The 21855-nt window shown below is 47.1% G+C and overlaps 1 protein-coding gene across 1 annotated transcript; it reads left to right on the top strand.

Moving 5' to 3' along the window:
* The first annotated feature begins 170 nt into the window (after nucleotides 1-170).
* On the top strand, nucleotides 171-21435 carry Xrcc6 (X-ray repair cross complementing 6). The gene is made up of 13 exons (XM_048354713.1): nucleotides 171-231; nucleotides 1774-1870; nucleotides 4926-5038; nucleotides 6783-6921; nucleotides 7146-7400; nucleotides 10119-10302; nucleotides 11447-11633; nucleotides 14191-14359; nucleotides 15552-15713; nucleotides 16868-16997; nucleotides 17341-17441; nucleotides 19581-19694; nucleotides 21092-21435. The coding sequence occupies exons 2-13, from the start codon at nucleotides 1789-1791 to the stop codon at nucleotides 21277-21279; spliced, it is 1824 nt and encodes a 607-aa protein (XP_048210670.1). The 5' UTR covers nucleotides 171-231; nucleotides 1774-1788; the 3' UTR covers nucleotides 21280-21435.
* Nucleotides 21436-21855: the final 420 nt, after the last annotated feature.

The raw sequence follows: 21855 nt of genomic DNA, 5'->3' as shown, positions 1-21855 counted from the left end.
GGAGGCGGGGGCGGGGTTTCGGCGGAGGGGCGGGGCTTTCGCTAATGGCGTTGGCTTCAGGTAGGGACGTTTGTGGAGGCTGGGGGCGGAGGGAGTGAGGGAGTGGGCGTGCCCGACGAACGTACGTTGCGCGTGATGACGCGGCAGACGTTGATTGGGTGGTGCGAGTGCGGGCCTCCGTGCGGACTCGGTGCGCGCCTTGTGCGAGTGGGTCCCTTGCCTGCCGCGGAGGTAGGCTGCTGTCCGTGCGCCTGGCTCGCGGGACGCGAGTCGGGGGGCTTCGCCGCGCTTGTCCACCCGGTCTCGGGTGTCTCCTGAGCTGGCCGCGGGAGGCGTCGTGTTCGTTAGGAGGGTGGAGACCGCCCTCGGATCCCGCTCCTTCTCCTGGGGGAGGCGGCGTCGGGCCTTCCGAGGCCTACTTGGGTTTGAGACCTCCTCGAGCCTGGTTGGCCGAGAGGTTTGGGCGTCGCGGGTGGTTTGGCTACCGGCACGGGCAACCGGGCTGGCAGGGCTGGGTGGCCCGGCCCCCACGCCCATCGGGACGCCCACCCAGAGCCACTGTAAGCAAAGACTTCCAGTAGCGAGAGTGCGAGGGAAGACCCGAAAGGCGAACTCCACAGACAACAGGCTTTATTCGGTATAAAAACCTGGGACGGGTACCAAGTCGCCTTCAGTCCTGCTGGAGGAAAAAAAAAAATGGCACCCCTTCCTTACAACGCGGGCGCCTCTATGAGGCAGAACAAGTGAGGTCAGGCGGGGCAGATGAGGCGGGGTGGGAGAGCAATCTTATCCTGAGTGGGAAGTTTCAAGGTTCTCCACAGCATTTGTGTCCTCCAGGGGGACATCAGCGCCAGACGTTGGTCCTGTTGGCTCTGTTTCGAGATCGGGGTGCATTTGTTCAGGGGGAGTGGGAGGGGAGATGATTCAGTGGGGTCTGCAGGAAGGACAGTTGTGTGGCTGTCAGCGTGAAGGAGGGTGCTTTTAGGCTGTTTTACAGTCAGCCACGATTGGCCCTGATGATTGGAATGATTCCCCAGGCTCCTTTACCTCTGCACTCCAACGGCTGGGAGTTCCTCACGTTCCACGTTCCTCACCAGTAACCCTGAGCATGTAGAAAAACCTAAGTGGAACTGTGGCACAGTGGTAGAAAAAGCTAGAGCATGGAAGGCCCTGAGTTCCAGCCCCAGTGCTGGCGTGTGTACACGTGTACATACACACACACACACACACACACAGCATGGTGCCAGAGGCTCATAACTATAATCCTAGCTACTCAGAAGGCTGAGATCTGTGGATTGTGGTTCAAAGCCAGCCTAGACAGGGAAGTCTGTGAGAGACTTCAATTAACCACACACACATACACACGCTGGAAGTGGAAGTAGTAGAGTGCCAACCTTGAGTGGAAAAGTTAAGTGACAGCAACCTGAGTTCACACCTCAGTATGACCCCACATACACACACACACACACACACAAAGGAGTCTTGAAATGGATTTTTAAAAAATATTTATTTATTTTTGCTAGTCCTGGGGCTTGGACTCAAGGCCTGAGCACTGTCCCTGGCTTCCTTTTGCTCAAGGCTAGCATTCTAACCACTTGAGCCACAGCACCACTTCTGGCTTTTTTTCTGTTTATGTGGTGCTGAGGAACCAAACCCAGGGCTTCATGCATGCAAGCCCTTAGCACTCTACCGCTAAGCCATATTCCCAGCACCCTGAAATGGATTTTTTTTTAAAATTTAAATTTGTTGCTCATCTTAATTTCTTTCACCTAGTGAGCAGAAATCAACATGTCAGAGTGGGAGTCTTACTACAAAACTGAGGGCAAGGAAGAGGAAGAAGAGGATGAGGACGAGATCCCTGATGGAATTGGTAGGCAACTGACTGTCGTACTGTCCTGTGTGCAGAAGAAAACTAAAATCTTGTCTATAATTGAGTTTTGCAGAGTTGGTCTAGGTTCTTTTATTGAGATCCTACTATCATCTTTAGGACATGTCTAGCCTTAATTTTTTGCTGATTGCACCATTTTGGGTTGTTTTCTTTTGCTCAAAGATGGATACTTTTTAGCTCCAATAAATGATCCCTGGCTATCTTTTATCATCTTCATTGACTCAGGGAAGATCCTTCCTCACCTGAGAAGGTAGTTTTACTCATTCCTGTTCCTCTGTGTAAAAATTAATGTAGTAATTGAAGAGTAAGTATTAGCCACACACTTACAGGGTGGTAATTTCATGATAGCCTTCAGGTTCTGGGAGAATATGTTCAGCAACATGGTAACACATAGGGCAAGGAAATGAAGGGTACATGTAATCTTTAATCTATATATTGGTTGATGTAACTCTTGGGTAGAAAAATTTAAATCTCTGTGTATGTGTATTTTGTTGGTACTGTTTTGTTTTGTGTCCCTCCCCCCCCCCCCGCCCCCTGCGATTGTGGGGCTTGATCTCTGGGCCTGGGTGCTGGTGCTCTACCACTTGAGCCACAGTGCCACTTCCGCTTTTCTGGTAGTGGGTTAATTGGAGATAAGAATCTCACAGACTTTCCCGCCCAGGCTGACTTTGGATCTCTATCCTCAGATCTCAGCTTTCTGAATAGCTAGGATTACAGGCATGAGCCACTGCTGGTACTGGGGTTTGAACTCAGGGTTTCAAACTTGTTAAGCAGATGCTCTACCACTTGAGCCACCCCTCCAGTCTTTTATGTATCTTTCAGTCCATATTTTCTAGCTATTATATGTGTTTTTGTTTGTGAGCATGAGCAATTGTATGTGTATATTTCTTTTTTTTTTTTTTAATACTGTATGTATGTTGTAATCATGCATGTACGTTTTTCCCTTCTAATTTATTTGGCTTCAAAGAATTGTAGGCATACATAATTTTCTGTTTTGCCTTGTTATATCTTTCCACTTAAATACTTATATGCGATTTTTATAACTTGGTTTAAATGTACTATAGCTTATTCATCCTATTTTCAGTTGGAAATAGAAACATAAGTAGGTGGATTACAGTCAGAGCCAGAACCAAGCATAAACATGAGACTGTGTCTCAAAAATAACTAAAGCATAAAGAGCTTGGGGAATTGCTCAAATGGTCATGGCAGGTCACACTTGCCTAGCAAGTGTAAGACCTTGATTTCGAGCCCAGCTCCCTCCAAGATTCAGAACTATTAATTGGGCTGTGAGTTTGAAGCTAGCCTTGGAAACCTAGTGAAACGTCATAAGAAAAATAAGGGGATCCAGGCTTGGTGCCTTACGCCTGTACTCATAGCTGTTTAGAAAGTGGAGATTGGAGGATCCTGGTTCGAAGCCAGCCTGGGCAAAAAGTGAGCAAAGTCTCATCTCACCGCATAGAAGGGCATGATGGCAACTGCCTGTGGACACACCTATGTGGGAAGCATAAATAGTGTCACAGTCCAGTCTGGCCTGGGAAAAACACTAGACCCTACCTAAAAACTAACACATAAAGGGCTGGAGGCCTGGCTCAAGTGGTAGGGCACCTACCTAGCAAGTATGAGGCCCTGAGTTCAAATCCTAATACTGCCTACCATCCAAAAGGAGGTCTGGGGGCTGGGAATATGGCCTAGTGGTAAAGTGCTTGTCTCATATACATGAAGCCCTGGGTTCGATTCCTCAGCACCATGTATATAGAAAAAGCGGGAAGGGGCACTGTGGCTCAAGTGGCAGAGTGCTAGCCTTCAGCAAAAAGAAGCCAGGAACAGTGCTCAGGCCTTGGGTTCAAGCCCCAGGACTAGCAACAAAAACAAAAACAAAAGGAGGGATGGGATGTAGTTTAGCAGTAGAGTGCTTGTCTAGTGTATACAAAACCTTACAAACTTCAAAAGAAAAGAAAAATGGTTACTTGAGGGTAGAGACCAGAGAGGGAAAATGAGAGAGAATGAAAAAAGTGACATTAACCAAGAAGCATTGTGCTCATAACCTGACTTACGGAATTATAACCCTTTTGCACAGCTACTCAATAATAATAATAAAAGAAAAATAGGGGCTAGAAGTGTAACTCAGTGGCAGAGCAACCCCAGCTCTAACCAGTGGGTTAGAGGTGAGGCTTCAGTAGGAGAGTGGCTGCTTAGTAAGTATTGTAGGGAGTAACAGCTGACCCCATTTTGATTAGGCAAACATGGTAGGAAATGTTGGGGGGAATAGAGCTGACTCCATCTTGATTATTAGGTCAACCTGATCCCAAAATTCTGCTTCTGTAAATGGCTTGCTTAACTTGTTATTTGCTCTACCCCCTGCGTCAAGCCCCTACAGATGTGCTACGTGTTTACCTTTATAAACCCCAATTTGATGACTGCTCGGGGTCACGGTGTCAGTGCCCGAGTCTGCACTGTGTCCCTGGCCAGTCAGCCCACTTTTCACTGTCGCAGTTTCAGCTCCCAAGTCTGTGCTGTGTCCCTGGCCGGTCAGCTCGCTTTTTGCTTCCCCAGTAAATCCATCTTTTTGCTGGAGACTGTCTCTGAGTGGTGGACTCTTGGAGGGACGGGGACTCCCCTCCCTGGAACCCCATAACATTTCTTACCCTGTATCAAGTATGAGGCCCTGAGTTAAAAATCCCAGTATTAACCCCCCTCTCTCCCAAAAAAGGAAAGAAAAATTCAAAACCAGTATTTAGCGTTTTACACTTGGAAGAATCCAGGTATGTATTTTGTTGCTGGGAATTGAACTCGAACTCAGTTCCTTGCACCTACTAAGCACACTACCAGTGAGTTACATGTTTACCAATTAAAGCTATAAAGACAAATGAGGAAGTGATTGTCAAAAGTCAGGATAGAAGTTACTGTTGGGGAGACATGGGCATTATAGTTGAGAGAGAATATAGGAAGGACTTCCGGGATGATTGGCAAGACTCAATTTCCTGACCCTGGAGTGGTTTTAAGTGTGCTCACCTCCTTTCCATTTCTTTCCCCATAGGAGAATATCAGTATTCAGGAAGAGACAGTTTGATTTTTTTGGTAGATGCCTCCAGGGCCATGTTTGAATCTTACAGTGAAGGCGAATTGACCCCTTTTGATATGAGCATCCAGGTAAGACTGTTTTGGGTTTTTTTTTTTTTTTTTGCTGGTCCTGGGGCTTGAACTCAGTGACTGGGGCACTGTCCCTGTGCTCAAGGCTAGCGTTCTACCACTTGAGCCACTTCCACTTCCGGCTTTTTCTGTTTATGTGGTCCTGAGGAATCGAACCCAGGGCTTCTCGCATGCTAGGCAAGCACTCTACCACTAAACCACATTTCCAGCCCAAGACTGTCTTTTTATGTAAGTAAAATGAAGGTAGTGGCCGCCCAGTGGCTCATGCCTGTAATCCTAGTTACTCAGGAGGCTGAGATCTGAGCATCCTGGTTTGAAGCCAGCTGTGGCCGAAAAGTTCCCATGAGACTCTTATCTCCAGTTAAACCACTCAAAAGCCGGAAGTAGAAGTGGAGCTGTGGCTCAAGTGATAGAGCACTAGCCTTAAGCAAAAGACCTCAGGGACAGTGTTCAGGTCCTGAGTTCAAGGCCCATAACCAGCCGAAAAAAAGACTAAAATTATAAGCAAACCAACAAGTAAATGTAGGGAAAAATCTGTGGAGCAAACATGGGAAGGTAAGGTGCAGAACTCCAGACTTCTTGGCTGCTGACTTGAACCTGTAGCACCCATACTAGTCAGAGAAGTATCCAGGCTTCTTTCTCAACAACAAGCCTCAGGCAAGGACCCAAATCTATATTCCCCCCAACCCACTCCTCTTGTAGTGCCAGTGATGGAACCAAGGGTTTTATACCGGGTAGGCAAGTGATCTGTCATTGAGTTGCATTCCCAAGTCTCTGCTCTGAGCTTCCTCTTTGGAATCATTATTTGTTTTAGTATTGGTCCTGGGCTTGAACTCAGGGCCTGAGCACCATCCCTGAGCTTTTGTGCTCAAGGCTAGTGCTCTATCACTTGAGCCACAGCTCCACTTCCAGCTTTTTGATAGTTACCTAGGAATAAGGATCTCATAGACTTTCCTGCTCAAGCTGGCTTTGAAGCTCAATGCTCAGAACTCAGCCTCCTGAGTAGCTAGGATTATAGGTGTGAACTACAAGTGCTTGGCTGGAATCATTGTATAAAAGAAAGTTAGAGTTGGGGTGGTGGTGCACTCCTATAATCCCAGTACTCAGTCTTCCTACTTCAGCCTCCCAAGCACTGGAATTACAGGTTTGCTCTCCCACATCTGACTTGAATGCATCTGACTTGATTCTCTGGGATCTTATCTTAATTTCTGTTAAATATAGACTGCCCTTTGTGTTGTATTTCAGATATCAATCTATCTCCAATTTATATATACTTATATATAGTTATATAATTTATAATGTATAATATGCAATTTATAATTTGTTAGATATAATGTGTAATTTTTTTTTTTTGCCAGTCCTGGGCCTTGGACTCAGGGCCTGAGCACTGTCCCTGGCTTCCTTTTGCTCAAGGCTAGCACTCTGCCACTTGAGCCACAGCGCCACTTCTGGCCGTTTTCTGTATATGTGGTGCTGGGGAATTGAACCCAGGGCCTCATGTATACAAGGCAAGCTCTCTTGCCACTAGGCCATATCCCCAGCCCATAATGTGTAATTTATATGTTTATATAGTGTGTATATAGTATATATCTGCCCTCCATGTCCTGTTTCAGGAGTTTTCTGAAGGCAGAGGTCATTTCCTCTCCTAGTGCTGTGCTAAAATTAGGTGCTTTGTATTGAGCACATACTAGACGCCTATGGAACTATAATGCTGTGTATCTACTTCTTTGCTTTATTTTTGCAGTGTATTGTGAGTGTGTACACCAGTAAGATCATAAGCAGTAATCGTGACCTCTTGGCAGTGGTGTTCTATGGCACAGAGAAAGACAAAAATTCAGTAAATTTCAAAAATATTTACGTCTTACAAGAGTTGGATAATCCAGGTCAGTAATATTCTAAAAATCAGTGTTTTCGCTTATCCAAGAATGCCACTTCCCGAACAAAGAGGGCTGTGGATGAGGAATCTGCCTTTGTGTTGTCTAGGCGCGTGCTCTCCTGCATGCGTAAATACTGTTGACTTAACAGAGGGCCCTCTGTTAGCCTGTAGTGAGGATGCGACTGATGTTGTTCTCGTTTCTCTGCCCATTTGACTCCTGCCTCTGACCAGGTGCCAAACGAGTGCTAGAACTTGACCGCTTTAAGGGACAGCTGGGGAAAACCCATTTCCAAGAGCTAATTGGCCACGGATCTGACTACTCGTTGAGTGAAGTGCTGTGGGTCTGTGCCAACCTCTTCAGTGACGTCCAGGTCAAGATGAGCCATAAGAGGATCATGATGTTCACCAATGAAGATGACCCCCATCGCAGTGACAGCGCCAAAGCCAGCCGGGCCAGGACCAAAGCCGGTGACCTCCGTGACACAGGTGGGCCTTTTCCCTGTCCTTTTTTTTTTTTTTTTTTTTGACCAGTCATGGGCCTCGGACTCAGGGCCTGAGCACTGTCCCTGGCTTCTTCCAGCTCAAGGCTAGCACTCTGCCACCTGAGCCACAGCGCCCCTTCTGGCCGTTTTCCATATATGTGGTGCTGGGGAATCGAACCGAGAGCCTCATGTGTAGGAGGCAAGCACTCTTGCCACTAGGCCATATTCCCAGCCCTTCCCTGTCCTTTTTAATTGGCACTTAATTTTATTTCTTACTTTGTCCCTGGTGTCAAGGTTTGCTTTTTATTATCCAGAGTAAAAATGAAAGAATAAAATGGGCTGGGTGCTGGTGGCTCATGTCTGTAAATCCTAGCTCCTCAGGAGGCTGAAATCTAAGGATTGAGGTTCAAAGCCAGACTGGGCAGGAAAGTCAGTAAGACTCTTTTTTTTTTTTTTGGCCAGTCCTGGGCCTTGGACTCAGGGCCTGAGCACTGTCCCTGGCTTCTTTTTGCTCAAGGCTAGCACTCTGCCACTGGAGTCACAGCGCCACCTCTGGCCATTTTCTGTATATGTGGTGCTGGGGAATGGAACCCAGGGCTTCATGTATGCAAGGCAAGCGCTCTTGCCACTAGGCCATATCCCCAGCCCCAGTAAGACTCTTATTTCCAATTAACCATCAGAAAACCAGAAGTAGCGCTGTGGCTCCAAACGCTAGAGTGCTATCCTTGAGTGAGAAAGCTCAGGGACAGCACCTAGGCCTTGAGTTTGAGCACTATGACCAACAACAACAACAACAACAAAAAGAATAAAATGTTAGGGAAGTGAACGTGTGGTTCTGATGGTAGAGCACAAGACTTGAGTGAAAAAGCTAAGGAACAGTGCCCAGGCCCCAGTATTAGACACACACACACACAGAGGTTAGGCTGGGCATTGGTGATTTATGCCCGTAATTCTCACTACTCAAGAGGCTGAGATCTTAGGATCATGGCTCAAACCTGGTCCAAGACAGGAAAGTCTGATCTCCAATTTGTCATCAAAAAGCTTGAAGTAGAGCTGTAGCCCAAGTGGTAAAAGGACCAGCATTGAGTAAGAAAGCTAAGGGACAGCATCTAGGCCCTGAGTTCAAGCAAGCCCCAGTAATGGCAAAGAAAAACAAAACAAAAACAGAATAAAGTGAAAGCAGGGGGAAGACTTAACCTGTTTGACATTAGCATTGAAAGTGCCTTTGTCATACTGTCTCTAGAGGCCTCTACCAGAGCAAGTTCGTCTTTGTGTAAGTGCATGTGTGTGTTTTGCTCAAACGCAGGGCCTTGTGTTCTCACTTGGCTTTTCAAAAGCTCAAGGCTGGTGTTCTGCCACTTAAGCCATACTTGAACCAGCATTTCTGCTGGCTGGAGACAGGAGTCTCCGGAATTGCCTGGGCTCTCTTTGATCTGTGATCCTCAGACCTCCATCTCCTGAGTCGCTGGGAGTGAATGAGCCATCGGCACCTCAGTGCAAGCTTATCTTGACTTCAATGCTGTCATGTATAATTACTTTAATACATTGTCTATACTACTATAATAGCCCAATTTATATTTTCTCAATATCACACAAGGAACGCTAGATACTTGGAGCTCATTTATTAATTCATTTTTTTTGTTTTGTTTTTGCTGGTTTGAACTCAGGGCCTGGCCACTGTCTTTGAACTTCTCTGTGCTCAAGGTTAGCGCTCTATCGCTTGAGGCACAGCACCACTTCCAGTTTTTTCAGTGTAGTTTATTGGAGATAGGAGTTTCATGGACTTTCCTGCCCAGGTGTGCTTTAAACCATGATCCTCAGGTCTCAGCCTCCTGGGTAGCTAGGATTAGCTGGTGCCATGAGCCACCAGCACTCGACTTTTTTTGTGTTTTTATATGTTTTTTGAGACAAGGCCTGCTTTGTAGCACAAGCTGTCTTTGAACTCATGATCCTTTTGCTTCAGTCTCCCCAAGTGCTGGAATTCCATGTGTATGACACCAGCCCCAGTCTTTTATTCCCCCCACCCCAGTCTTTTTTTTTTTGTTTTTGGCCAGTCCTGGGCCTTGGACTCAGGGCCTGAGCACTGTCCCTGGCTTCTTCCCGCTCAAGGGTAGCACTCTGCCACTTGAGCCACAGCGCCGCTTCTGGCCATTTTCTGTATATGTGGTGCTGGGGAATCGAACCTAGGGCCTCGTGTATCCGAGGCAGGCACTCTTGCCACTGGGCTATATCCCCAGCCGCCCCACCCCAGTCTTAAGAAGCTTTAAAAGCCCATTTGGCTGCGTACCAGTGCCTCATGCCTGTAATCCTAGGTACTTAGGAGGCTGAGACTGAAGATTGTGGTTTGAAGCCAGCCCAAGCAGAAAAGTTTATACAACTCTTTATTATCAATTAACCACCAAAAAGCCAGAAGGGGACTTGTAGCTCAAGTGGTAGAGTGCTGTCCTTGAGAAAAAAGCTCAGGTACAGTGCCTAGGCCCTGAGTTCAAGTCCCAGGACCAGCACACATATACACACAGCATATTTAACTCAAAAAACAATTTCTTGAGTAGTATCATATGTTTCCAATTCCAGTGATTCGGGAGGCTGAGGTAGAAGGATTGATTGATCGAGCCCATGAGTTCAAGGCAAGCCAGGACAACATAGTGTGACCCCATGTCATGTGTGGAAAATGTTTTCCCCCGCTCACTTTGTACTTCTCCTTATTATATCCTTGTACCAGGTATCTTTCTCGACTTGATGCACCTGAAGAAACCGGGAGGCTTTGACATATCCCTGTTCTACAGAGATATCATCAGCATGGCGGAGGATGAGGATATCGGGGTTCACTTTGAGGAGTCGAGCAAGCTGGATGATCTCTTGAGGAAGGTTCGTGCCAAGGAGACCAAGAAGCGTGTGCTTTCCAGGTGTGTACTGAGCCTGAGTCCCCTGCCTAATCCCAAACAGTGCATTGCTCTGCCTTCCCCAGGCTGTGCTCCTCCCTCGCTGGCCTCCTCCAGAATACCCACTCTGTTTCTGGGTGGCCCCGCTACTGGTTTTTCTTTCTCTTGAAGAGCTGGTGAGGTATTTCTCTAGAGTAACATGGCCTCCGTTGCCTTGTGCTCCAGAACATTGTTTACTGTCGTTTTTTCTCTGTGTGGGGTAACATCACCAGTCTCATAGCAGCTTATTATGAGGAATAAATGAAGAAAAAAATAAATAAGAACATATAGAACAAAGGCTTAGTGCATTTTAGTTATAATCATTGTTAAGATTATATCATCCTGGGCTGGGTGCCAGTGGCTCAGGCCTGTCATCCTAACCACTCAGCAAGCTATCTGAGGATTGAGGTTCAAAGCCAGCCTAGGCAGGAAAGTCTGAGACTCTTACCTGAAAAATTAATCACTCAAAAGCCAGGAGACAGTTGTGGTTCTAGTGGCAGAACATGAGCCTTGAGCAAAAAAGCTAAGGGACAACACACAAGCCCTGATTTCAAGCCTCAGCACTAACTAGCACACACACACAATTGTCTTGATCTGTTTTTTTTTTTTGTTGTTGTTTTTTGTTTTTACCAACAGGAACCAGAATTTAGATTATCCTCTTTCCACCCCCCCCCCCCCAGGGGTGGAGGGTATGTCTTGCTCTATACAAGTGCTAGCTGGCTTTGAACAAACAATGTTGTCTTACCCTCCCTAGTGCTGGGATTACAGGCGGACACCATCAGGCTTGATTGCATTCTATTTATGTTCTTTTTTTTGGCCAGTCCTGGGCCTTGAACTCAGGGTCTGAGCACTGTCCCTGGCTTCTTTTTGCTCAAGGTTAGCACTCTGCCACTTGAGCCACAGCACCACTTCTGGCTATTTTCTATATATGTGGTGCTGAGGAATCGAACACAGGGCTTCATGTATACGAGGCAAGCACTCTTGCCACTAGGCCATATTCCCAGCCCCAACATTCTATTTATATTCTAAGAGCTTCCTTCCATTGAAACTGGGTGCCATGAAGGAGTCTGATGAGAAAATATATGTAATTTTTCAGTCTGTATTTTTGTATTGTCTTCTTCTTCCCCAGGTTAAAGTTTAAGCTCAGTAAAGATATAGTGCTCACTGTGGGCATTTATAATTTGGTCCAGAAGGCTATGAAGCCTTTTCCGGTAAGGCTCTATCGGGAAACAAATGAACCACTGAAGACCAAATCCAGAGTATTCAATGTAAACACAGGCAGCTTGCTCCTACCCAGTGACACCAAGAGGTCTCAGGTAGGTAGATGTCACTTGTGGTGGGAGGTCCTCCCGCTGAAGCAAGCGATTGCAGGGGCAGACACACTGACTTGGCTTCCACATTACACACATAGGGATTTCTCTTTGGAACTGTGGCTTCTGAACAAGTGTTACCCTAAAGCGGAGCAAGTTAGACAGGGCCAGCGTGTGTAAGAGCTGTAGCATGCTCAGTCCTTGCTTGAGCAGTGGCAGAAGGTGTTCACTAGTTAGCCAAGACACATTGTGATGTGAAGTGGGGATCATTGCGCTTTGCTAACCAAGGCAAATTTTTTCTGTGTTTTGAAATGACACACATCGGCTCTTCTGACCTGAAGGGCAATAGATAGGCTATTCTCCTCCTCCTTCCTCTCACTCCAGTTCCATCCAGGGAAGAATTTGAGTTGGAATTTAAATCAAATGAGTCATCCTTTTTAATTATGCAACCTGTGGAAGAGAATCAGATTTTTTTACTTCACTGCAGGACCTAAAAGGGATGACTAAAATTAAATATTATTTTGGTTCAACCCCTGAGATGTTTTTTTTGGAGCACATATTTCAACCAGAGAATTTTGCCCTACTTTTCTGGAAGACAAGCTAAGAAATGTTTCATTCTATTTTGGAAGTAACTAGTTTTTGGTGTCTGTTTATTTACATACAACAGCTCTTTAGGCCGCTGAGTTTTCAGGGCCTGGGCTCTGTCATTTGTTTTTTCACCCGAGGCGGGTGTTCTACCACTTGGTAGAGTAGCTAGGATTAAAGGTGTGAGCCACCAGCACCTGGGTACTGTAAATTTATATCATGATCCTAAAGCTTAAGGGATTTAAGAATTTTTAAAAATTGTTATTATGAAGGTGCTGTACAAAGAGGTTGTAGTTACATAAGTCAGGCATAGAGTACATTTCTTTTTTTTTTTGGCCAGTCCTGGGGCTTGGACTCAGGGCCTGAGCACTGTCCCTGGCTTCTTGCTCAAGGCTAGCACTCTGCCACTTGAGCCACAGTGCCACTTCTGGCCATTTTCTGTATATGTGGTGCTGGGGAATCGAACCCAGGGCCTCATGTATACGAGGCAAGCACTCTTACCACTAGGCCATATCCCCAGCCCCATAGAGTACATTTCTCACCCTTCTTTTCCTCTTCCAATTTTTCCCTCCCATCTCCACCCTTAATTGTATAGTTCATCTTCAGCTTAGTGTCCAGTGAGTACTGTGCTGCATTTGTTCACCCTTTGTTTTTGTGTGTACTGGTCTTGGGTCTTGAACTTAAGGCCTAGGCATTGTCCCTGAGCTTTTTTTTGCTCAAGACTGGCATTCTGTCACTTGGAGCCACAACTCTGCTTCCAGCTTTTGGGGGCAGTTAACTGGAGATAAGAATATCATAGACTTTCCTGCCCAGGCTGGCTTCAAACCTTGATCCTCAGATCTCAACCACCTGAGTAGCTAGGATTACCAGCATGAACCACTGATGCCTACTTATTGGTCATAAGACCTGAGTTTGACTCTGCTACTAAATCTGGACACTAATCACTCTGGGATTAGGATACTAACAAGTATTGAAATGACTACTTAGGAATATTCATTCTGCATTCATAGGAATATTCATTGCTGCATTCCGTAGCAAGCAGGGTTTGGGTATCTTTTGAGCATGAGGGGTGGGGCTGGGAGATTAGCACAAGTTAAAGGAAAAGTAGAACCTGGAGTGAATTGCCCAATCGTTGGCACTCATTTATTAAAATTATATAAAAAAAAATGTGGGAGTGCTGGGGTGAACCCAGGGTCTTGCATGTCCCTTGCCAGTAGGCATTCTGCACTGAGCCATCTGCAGACCTAGCTCTCGCCCTGTTGTGTTTCATTTTGAGATAGGGTTTCACTCTGCAGCTCAGGCAAGCTTGAACTCCCTGTGTAGCTGGGCTGTCTGCCTTAGTTTTTCTGAGTGCTAGGATTACAGACATGTACTACCATCTCCCTCATTGCCTCCCTTTATTTTGTTTTTTGAGACACAGTCTGACTGTAACCCAGATTAGCCACAGGTTCACATCCTCCTAGATCTGGCATGGATCCCACACTCAGTGTTTTTTTTGTTTTTTTTTTTTTTGTTTGTTTGGATCATGAGGCTTGAACTCTGGGCCTGGGCGCTGTCCCTGAGCTCTTCGGCTCAAGGCTGCCACTCTACCACTTTGAGCAAGTGTCACTTCCAGGTTTTGAGTGGTTAATTGGAGATAAGAGTCTCACGGACTTTCCTGCTGGTCTGGCTTTGAACCGCAATCCTCAGATCTCAGCCTCCAGAGCAGCTAGGATGACAGGCGTGAGCCACCGGCGCCCTGCCACACTCAGCTTTTCTATTAGTTTTTAAAACATCTAACAAGATAAATTAGATGACAGGTATAAAATGCACAGCAATTGCACAAAATATGTTCATTCTCTCTTGGAGGAGGAGGAGGCCGTTGGTGAGCCATCTTCCTGCTCCTTAAAGAGAGCTGGGCTTCACTTGCTCGTGTCTGGTGGGCACCATTTCTCCTTTCCACATAGCTTCTACATGGCCCTCATTGTTCCCCTCCTAGATCTATGGGAGTCGGCCCATCATCCTAGAGAAAGAGGAAACCGAAGACCTGAAGCGGTTTGAGGACCCAGGTTTGGTTCTCATTGGCTTCAAGCCCTTGGCCGTGCTGAAGAAGCACCACTACCTGAGGCCTTCCCAGTTTGTGTACCCTGAGGAGTCCCTGGTACACGGTAAGTGGCGCAGAGCCAGGATGGATGAAGGACTCTTAAAGCAGGACGTGAGCTGCGGTTCCCACGGGTCCTGCCTAGACATTGTACAGGAGATGCTAATGGGTTCTTACAGTGTTTTCTGCTCAACTTTTGGAAATGTAAGGTGAAACCAAGTTAGAGATCTCTTCAGGACCCTTACTATGCTGATATATATAATGATAGGAAAATCAAGGAGGAGGTGTGGATGTTAGGATTCGTAAGATGTTTCCTAACTGGAAGAAGGTGGTGCACACCTGTAACCTAGCTACTCAGGAGGCTGAGAGGAGATTCGCTCCTCAGTGCTAGCCAGGGAGGAAAGTCCACGAAACACTTAATTCTGACCAGCAAAAAGCTGGAAATGGAGGTGTCACTCAAGTGGTAGAGTACCAGCTTTGAGCAAAAAGCTAAGGGACAGTGTCTAGGCCCTGAGTTCAAGCTCTAGTACTGTCCCCCAAAACAAAACAAAACTTGTCTTGTGAAATTGAGGCATCAGATAAGAAAAAAAAAAAAAGTAGAACCACCCAGTCTTTTCTCTAGTTTTGGCAAAAACGCTGAGGTGTGAGCACTGTTGTGTGTGCTTGTACTGGTCATAAGGAGCCACGCCCCTCTCCTCGCCCGCAGTTGTTAGCCCCGTGTCATTAAGTGAACTGACATTAATAATTAGTACTCCTAATTTGAGTTTTTCTTTCGCTTCTTTCTTTGCTTTTGCTATCCCTACTTTTCCCTCAGCTTTGGGTCTTTTACCCTTTCTTTCCCTATTGAGGTACTATAGCTCTTTAAAGAAGGGCATGGTGGCTCATGCCTGTGATTCTAGCTACTTGGGAGGCAGAAATAGGAAATTACATTTTAAGTCTAGCCTAGGCAAAAAGTCTTAGACACCCTATCTCAAAGAACAAGCCGGGCATGGTGGTTGGTTCACACTGATAATACTAGCTATATGGGAAGCAGAGATAGGAAGATGGCAGTCTAAGGCTGGCCTGGGCAAAAGTGTGAGATCCTATCTTTAAAAATGAAAAAGGATCAGGGGGCATGGTTCACATGGAAGCATGTGAGAGTTCAAACCTCAGTACAGCTAGGAAGAAGAAAATGAAGAGGAACTGTAGGTTTTTATGATGGTCCAAGGAGGAAAGGAAAACTCGTGGGGATGCTAACCACTGCATCGTTTGCCTTTTAGGGAGCTCCACGCTGTTCAATGCTCTGCTCATCAAGTGTCTGGAGCGGAAGGTCATTGCGGTGTGTAGGTACACAGCCCACAGGAACAGTCCCCCTTGCTTTGTGGCATTGATGCCACAAGAAGAGGAGCTGGATGACCAGAAAATTCAGGTGACTCCTCCAGGTGTGTGGCTTTTTTGGGGGGAGACCAGGTCTTGCTTTTTAGATCAGTGGGCCTCAAACTCGTGATCTTCCCTCTTCAGCCTCACAAGTCCTGGGATTAAGGACTACCATGCCCAGTTTTGTTTTTGTCTTATGCTCCTATGTCTGCAAGCTGTTTGTTTCAGACTCATCTCTGTCACTTGTTAGCTGGCCACAGAGATAGGAATTCTGGAACATCTTCCCCTCCAGGCTGTTTTGCATTTGAGATGCGTTAATGTGCTTGTGGCCAGTCTCTAGGCATGCTAGTAAAAATTAACATCTTTATAAAGCTACCTTTTAGGCCAGGCACTGGTGGATCACACCTTTAATCCTAGCTACTCAGAGGACTGAGACCTGATGATTGAGTTGGAAGCGAGCCTGGGCAAGAAAGTCTGTGAGGCTCTTTATTAACCACTAGAAAAGCAAAAGTGGAGCTGTGGCTCAAAGTGGTAGAGCACTAGGGACAAGCCCAGGTGCTGAGTTTAAGCCCCAACACTGACTAAATAAAGCAAGCAAGCTATCCATTAGAGATGTATTTTCAGCTCTGGTCATCAGTGCTCACAAACAACTCAGTCATTAAACATATATCCCTCAGCTGTGCCTCACCTGTCACGCTTCTGTGCTGTTTGGCCTGCGACCACCCCAGTCAGCTGGCTCTCAGGCTATGTGAAGCACTGTAGGGAGGCTGGAGGACAGAGGAGAGGTCAGGGATTGGTCTTTCCTCCTTGCTCAACCCCTTCAGCATTGCCAGCAAGGGTTTACACCTGGTGGCAGTCATTGATTGTGGTGTATCAATTGTTCACTCCTAAAACCAGCCAATAACTGGCTCTCGATCTGCCTGGTAGCACTTACCTCCTTCCATTTTGACCTGTGCTGGAGAGTGAAAGGGGAGAGGTCAAAGGTCTGAGGAGGGCAGTGGAGCTGGGACTTGACTTAACCCAGTGGGAGGAGACACTGTCCACTGTCGCTTCTAGATGGGCCCCCGAGTCTACAAGGCATCTGCCAGGCCCAGGCCCTCAGGTGTCAGCAAGCCCCCGCCCTAGCCCTGCACCAGAGGACGGGGAAGGGTAGGTTTGGAGAGGCAAACGGCTGTGATAGCTGAAATCAAATCTCAGAAAATGTCTCTCCCTTCTTCAGGCTTCCAGCTTGTCTTCCTCCCCTTCGCTGATGATAAGCGCAGGGTGCCCCTCACTGAGAAGGTCGTGGCCAACCCAGACCAGATAGACAGGATGAAGGCCATTGTTCAGAGGCTCCGCTTCAAGTACAGGTGAGTACTGGGTCACCCTCGTGCTTTTCTCTGGAGCTGCCTTCCAAGTGGAGTCCAGCTAGAGGTGCAGAGGTGATCACAGGCCGGGAAGAAGGTGGTGGAAGCTGGGTATGGGAATGGGAACCTGTAATCCCACTTTCAGGAGGCACAGGCAGGAGGATGAGGGAACTGAGGCCAGCGGTGGGTTCCCTAGTGAGTTACCGTCTTAAATTGAAGTGTAACGAGATTGGCAACTCTTTTTTCTCAGCCTGACCTTGGACCTTTGGCATCTAAGCTGGGTGTACTTAGTGTTGTCGTTTAGTTGTTAACTTCCCTACATCTTAGTTTTATTGTTTTTTAACAGAAGCGACAGCTTTGAGAACCCAGTGCTACAGCAACACTTCCGGAACCTGGAGGCTCTGGCTTTGGACTTGATGGAGCCCGAAGCAGCAGTCGACCTGACAAGTAAGAAGCTTGAGCCAAGTTCAGACAGTTTCTCCTAGTTTTCCTTTTTGACCCTGGGGATGAAACCCAGGCCTTTATATATCAGAGCAACAGCTCTATTACTGAGCTATGTCCCCAGCCTGAGAAATTCTTTTTTGTTTTTGTTTTGTCTTAAGGCTTTAACTTGGGGCCTGGATGCTGTCCCTGAGCTCCTTTGTTCAAGGCTAGTGTTGTTCCACTTTAAGCCATAGCACCACTTCCAGTTTTGGGGGGGTTAACTTGAAGTGAGAGTCTCACAGACTTTCCTGCTCAGCCTGGCTTTGATCCATCCTCAGATCTCAGCCTCCTGAGGAGCTAGGATTCCAAGCTCACCCTTCCAGTGCCTGGCTTGAGAAATTCTTCTTTTTTTTTTTTTTTTTTTAGCCATTATTGAAGCTTCAACTCAGGGACTCTTGCTTGCTCAGCCCAGATTTTTGTTGGCTATTTTGGAGATATAGTCTTGAAAACTTTTCTGCCTGGGTTGGCTTCAAATCAGGATACTTCAAATCTCAGCCACCTGTGTTGCTACGATGGGCTTCAGCTACCAGGACCCAGTGAGAAGTTCTCCATAAAGAAGGCTGCTGTTGGGATCGGTGGCTCAGCCCTATAACCCTAGCAATTCAAGGGGCTGATGTCTGAAGATAGAGGACTGAAGTCAGCTAGGGAGGACAAACTGGACAGACTCTTAGCTCTCACTAATCAGCAAAGAACAAAAGCTGAGTTGGAGGTGCGCCTCACATGGCAAAGTACCAGCCTTAAGCAAAGGAAATCAATGAACTCAAGGCCCTGAGTTCAAGCCTAAGTACTGGCACAAAAAAGGCTATCTTCTTTTTCATTTCACACTCACCAGTTTATGCATTTCCTAGCCCTCCTAAAAGCTAAACCTCATTGTCCAGACTATCTCTGCATCAGAGATTTTTCTAGACTGCCTGGAAGTTGACTTGGCTAATTCTGCAGTGAGGAGGAGAGAGAGGGCCAGGTTCCTGGGACCTGCCTCTGCACTGGGCCGCCCTGCGCTTACACATCTGTGAACAATGTTGAGTGTCTGCAGTATGCCAGGCACTGTTGGTCCTGTGCATCAACTCAATTAATCGGTCTGTGAGCTGGGGGTCATCACTGTCCTGAATCTGCAAAGAAGGGAAGGATTTACCCAGGGTACAGGTATGAAACAGTAGTGGATCAGGGTTAGAATCCAGCGGCTCCTGCGTAGAGGCCTTGCCTGAACCACTGCACTTCCTGCATCTCCAATACGCCGTGTGCTCTGCGCTGAGCAAAGTCCCCTCATCACGCAGTGTGGGGAGCTTCTGGCTTCCCAGGCCAGGCATCTCTGGCCTTGCTGTAGTCTTTTCGATTGGGAGTCTTTTACATTCTCATAAGAGGACACACGTAGTTCAGTGACAGAAGTATCGACTGGGAAGCAGATTCGGTTTAATGAAGAGCCTTACAAAGGTTAGAAAAATCAGAATCATTCATTTGACAGGCTTCACTTCCAAGTTATACTACAAGGGAGAGTAGATGTGTATTATAGGTATTATAGAAGGTAGTGGGTGCTCTACTGCCAAGCCTGGCAGAAGAGAAATGCTTGAGTTAAACAGCCCCTTGCTTTAAGGCATTAGGTTAAATTGTGAAGTGCTGACTCCAGATTCTTGGAATCTATACCCACAGGTTCACCCAAGCTGATTAAAAAATATTGGAAAAACACTGCATCTGCATTGAACGAGCTGCCTTTGGGGGAGGGCTCATTCCCTAGAAGATACAGTGCAACATCTATTTCCATAGCATTCCCATTGTATATTGGGTATTAAGTAATAATCTAAAGGTGATTTAAAGTATGGTGATTTAAAGTAGATGCAAATGCCTTGCTGCTTTTAAGAAGGGGCTTCAGTGTGGAGGATTTCGGTATCCTTGGGGACCCGGAAGCAGTCCTCACAGACCCAGGGACGTATGTGGGAAGATGCCGGAAGGACTGTATTGAATGGTTTCTGGTGATCAGGTCAGCTGCCTTCTAGCAGGCCCTTCTCCTGATCTCACTCCAGCTCCTGCATCCCACAGAGCTGGCTTTGGACAGCTCCAGCCTATCTACCACTTACCTGGCCACACTTCTGTGTTTGGATTTTCTAGTGCCCAAGGTTGAAGCAATGAATGAAAGACTGGGCCCCCTGGTCGATGAGTTTAAAGAGCTTGTCTATCCACCAGACTACAATCCAGAGGGAAAACTGAACAAGCGGAAACGAGGTGAGGAGCTGGGTGTGGAGTGCACTGAGCTCTCGTACAGAGTGGCTCAAGTCTACAAGTGTCAGGATCTGGGGATCAAAGCCAGCAGAAGCATAACAAGTGGCTGAGACTCCATCTTGGTCAATGGCCGGAGTGTGGAAGCTTGCACCTGTCATCCCAGCAGTAGGTAAGCAGAAGGCTGGTGTATACTTGTTATTCCCAGTAACACAGGGTGCGCAAGCAGGAGGATCACAGCCCAGGCTGGCCCAAGCATAAAGCAAGACCCGATTTCTGAAATAACCAAGATGAAAGGGGCTGCCGGCATAGCTCAAGTGGTAGAGTAGCTGCCGTGCGAGTGCTAGGCCTTGAGCTCAATCTCCAGTCTAAGTGCAGGTACGGGCAAAAATCACCAGTGCAGGACAGAGATGGAGGCGTGGATCAGCAGTAGAGCTCCTGCCTCGCAGGTAAGAGGCTCTCAAGTGCAAACCCCGGTACCAAGACCAAAACATAAAAACAGGGCTGGGGATATGGCCTAGTGGCAAAAGAGAGCTTGCCTCGTATACATGAGGCCCTGGGTTCAATTCCCCAGCACCACATATACAGAAAATGGCCAGAAGTGGCGCTGTGGCTCAAGTGGCAGAGTGCTAGCCTTGAGCAAGAAGAAGCCAGGGACAGTGCTCAGGCCCTGAGTCCAAGCCCCAGGACTGGCAAAAAAAAAAAACACCAAAAAAACCATAAAAACACAAGTGCGCATTTAAATCCCAAACAAGAGAAAATGAGCCAGGTGCTGGTGGCACACACCTGTAGTCTTAGTTATTCAGGAGAGGCAGGAAAGTCTACAAGGTTCTTTATCCCCTACTAGCCACGAAAAGCTGCAAGTAGAAGTGTGGCTCACAGTGGTAGAGTGCTAACCTTGAGCTCAGGATACAGCACTCGGGCCCCGAGTTCACGCCCCATGACTGACAAAAAAAAGAAGCTTCACTGACTTCAAACTATGATCATCCGACCTCAGCCTCTGGAGTAGCTAGGGTTATGGGCATGAGCCACTGGTGTCCAGATGTTTATTTTTTTGTGCCAGTACTGGGGTTTGAACTCAGAGGCTTGGCTTTTCCATTCAAGGCTAATGCTCTACCACTTGCCTCTACTTCTAGATTTTTGATGATTATGGACATGAGTTCCATGGGCTTTCCTGCCTAAGCTAGCTTTGAACCATGACCCCCAGAGCCTCCTGAGTAGGATGACAGCTGTGAGCCACCAGCACCTAGCTCTCTTATTTTAAACATAAAGCTGCTTTGTGACACACGTCTTCCCCACAGGGCCTAGGCATTGCGGTCACATAGGACATGGTCAGCCACAACTCAGTGGGCCTATGACGCTGGTAGATTCCCGGTCATTCCTTCCTGTTCTTTTCTCCTCAGATGATGATGCGTCTCTCAGCAAAAGGCCCAAGTTATCTGCAGAGGAGCTGAAGGACCACATCGTCAAGGGCACACTGCACAAACTCAATGTGGCCACACTGAAGGAGGCATGCAGGGCGTATGGGCTGAAGTGCGAGCTGAAGAAACAGAAGCTGCTGGACGCCCTCACCAAGCACTTCCAGGACTGACCAGAGACCGCGCAGCCGCCTTCCACACCACAGCCTGGTGTTTTGCTCTTTATGTGTTATGCTCTTCTGCAGGTCCTGGGGCTTGAAGTCATGGCCCGGGAGCTGTCTCTGAGTTTCTTTTGCTCACTGGAGTCACAGCTCCAATTCTAGCTTTGTTTTTTTTTTTTTAAGTCGTTTATTGGAAATAAGCCTTGCATGGACTTTCCCGTCTAGGCTGACTCTGAACCACGATCCTTACATCTCAGCCTCCTGAGTAGCTAGGATTACGGGCGTGAGCCATTGGTACCTGGCTGTCAAGTTTTCTGTTTTCTTTTTTTCACCAAGTTAACAAGTGTTCCTCTTGAGCTGCAGAGAGCTGCCTGACAAGCCCAGGGGATTTACATTTCTGAGATCCGCTGGCGTAAAGGCAGTGCAGCCCTGCTTTGCTGTGCCTTACTGCGCCATGTGAATGAAGACATCTAACTTTGTACTGTATACTGTTTAGAATAAAAGGTGTGTCTGCCTCACATCCACACATCACGTAGTTCTCTCTCCCACTGGAAACTCATCATTACAATGGAAACACAACATTGTTCC

The sequence above is a fragment of the Perognathus longimembris genome, chromosome 1, assembly GCF_023159225.1.
Source record: "Perognathus longimembris pacificus isolate PPM17 chromosome 1, ASM2315922v1, whole genome shotgun sequence".
NCBI classification, from domain to species: domain Eukaryota; kingdom Metazoa; phylum Chordata; class Mammalia; order Rodentia; family Heteromyidae; genus Perognathus; species Perognathus longimembris.
This window is presented reverse-complemented; position numbering and strand designations above follow the sequence as displayed.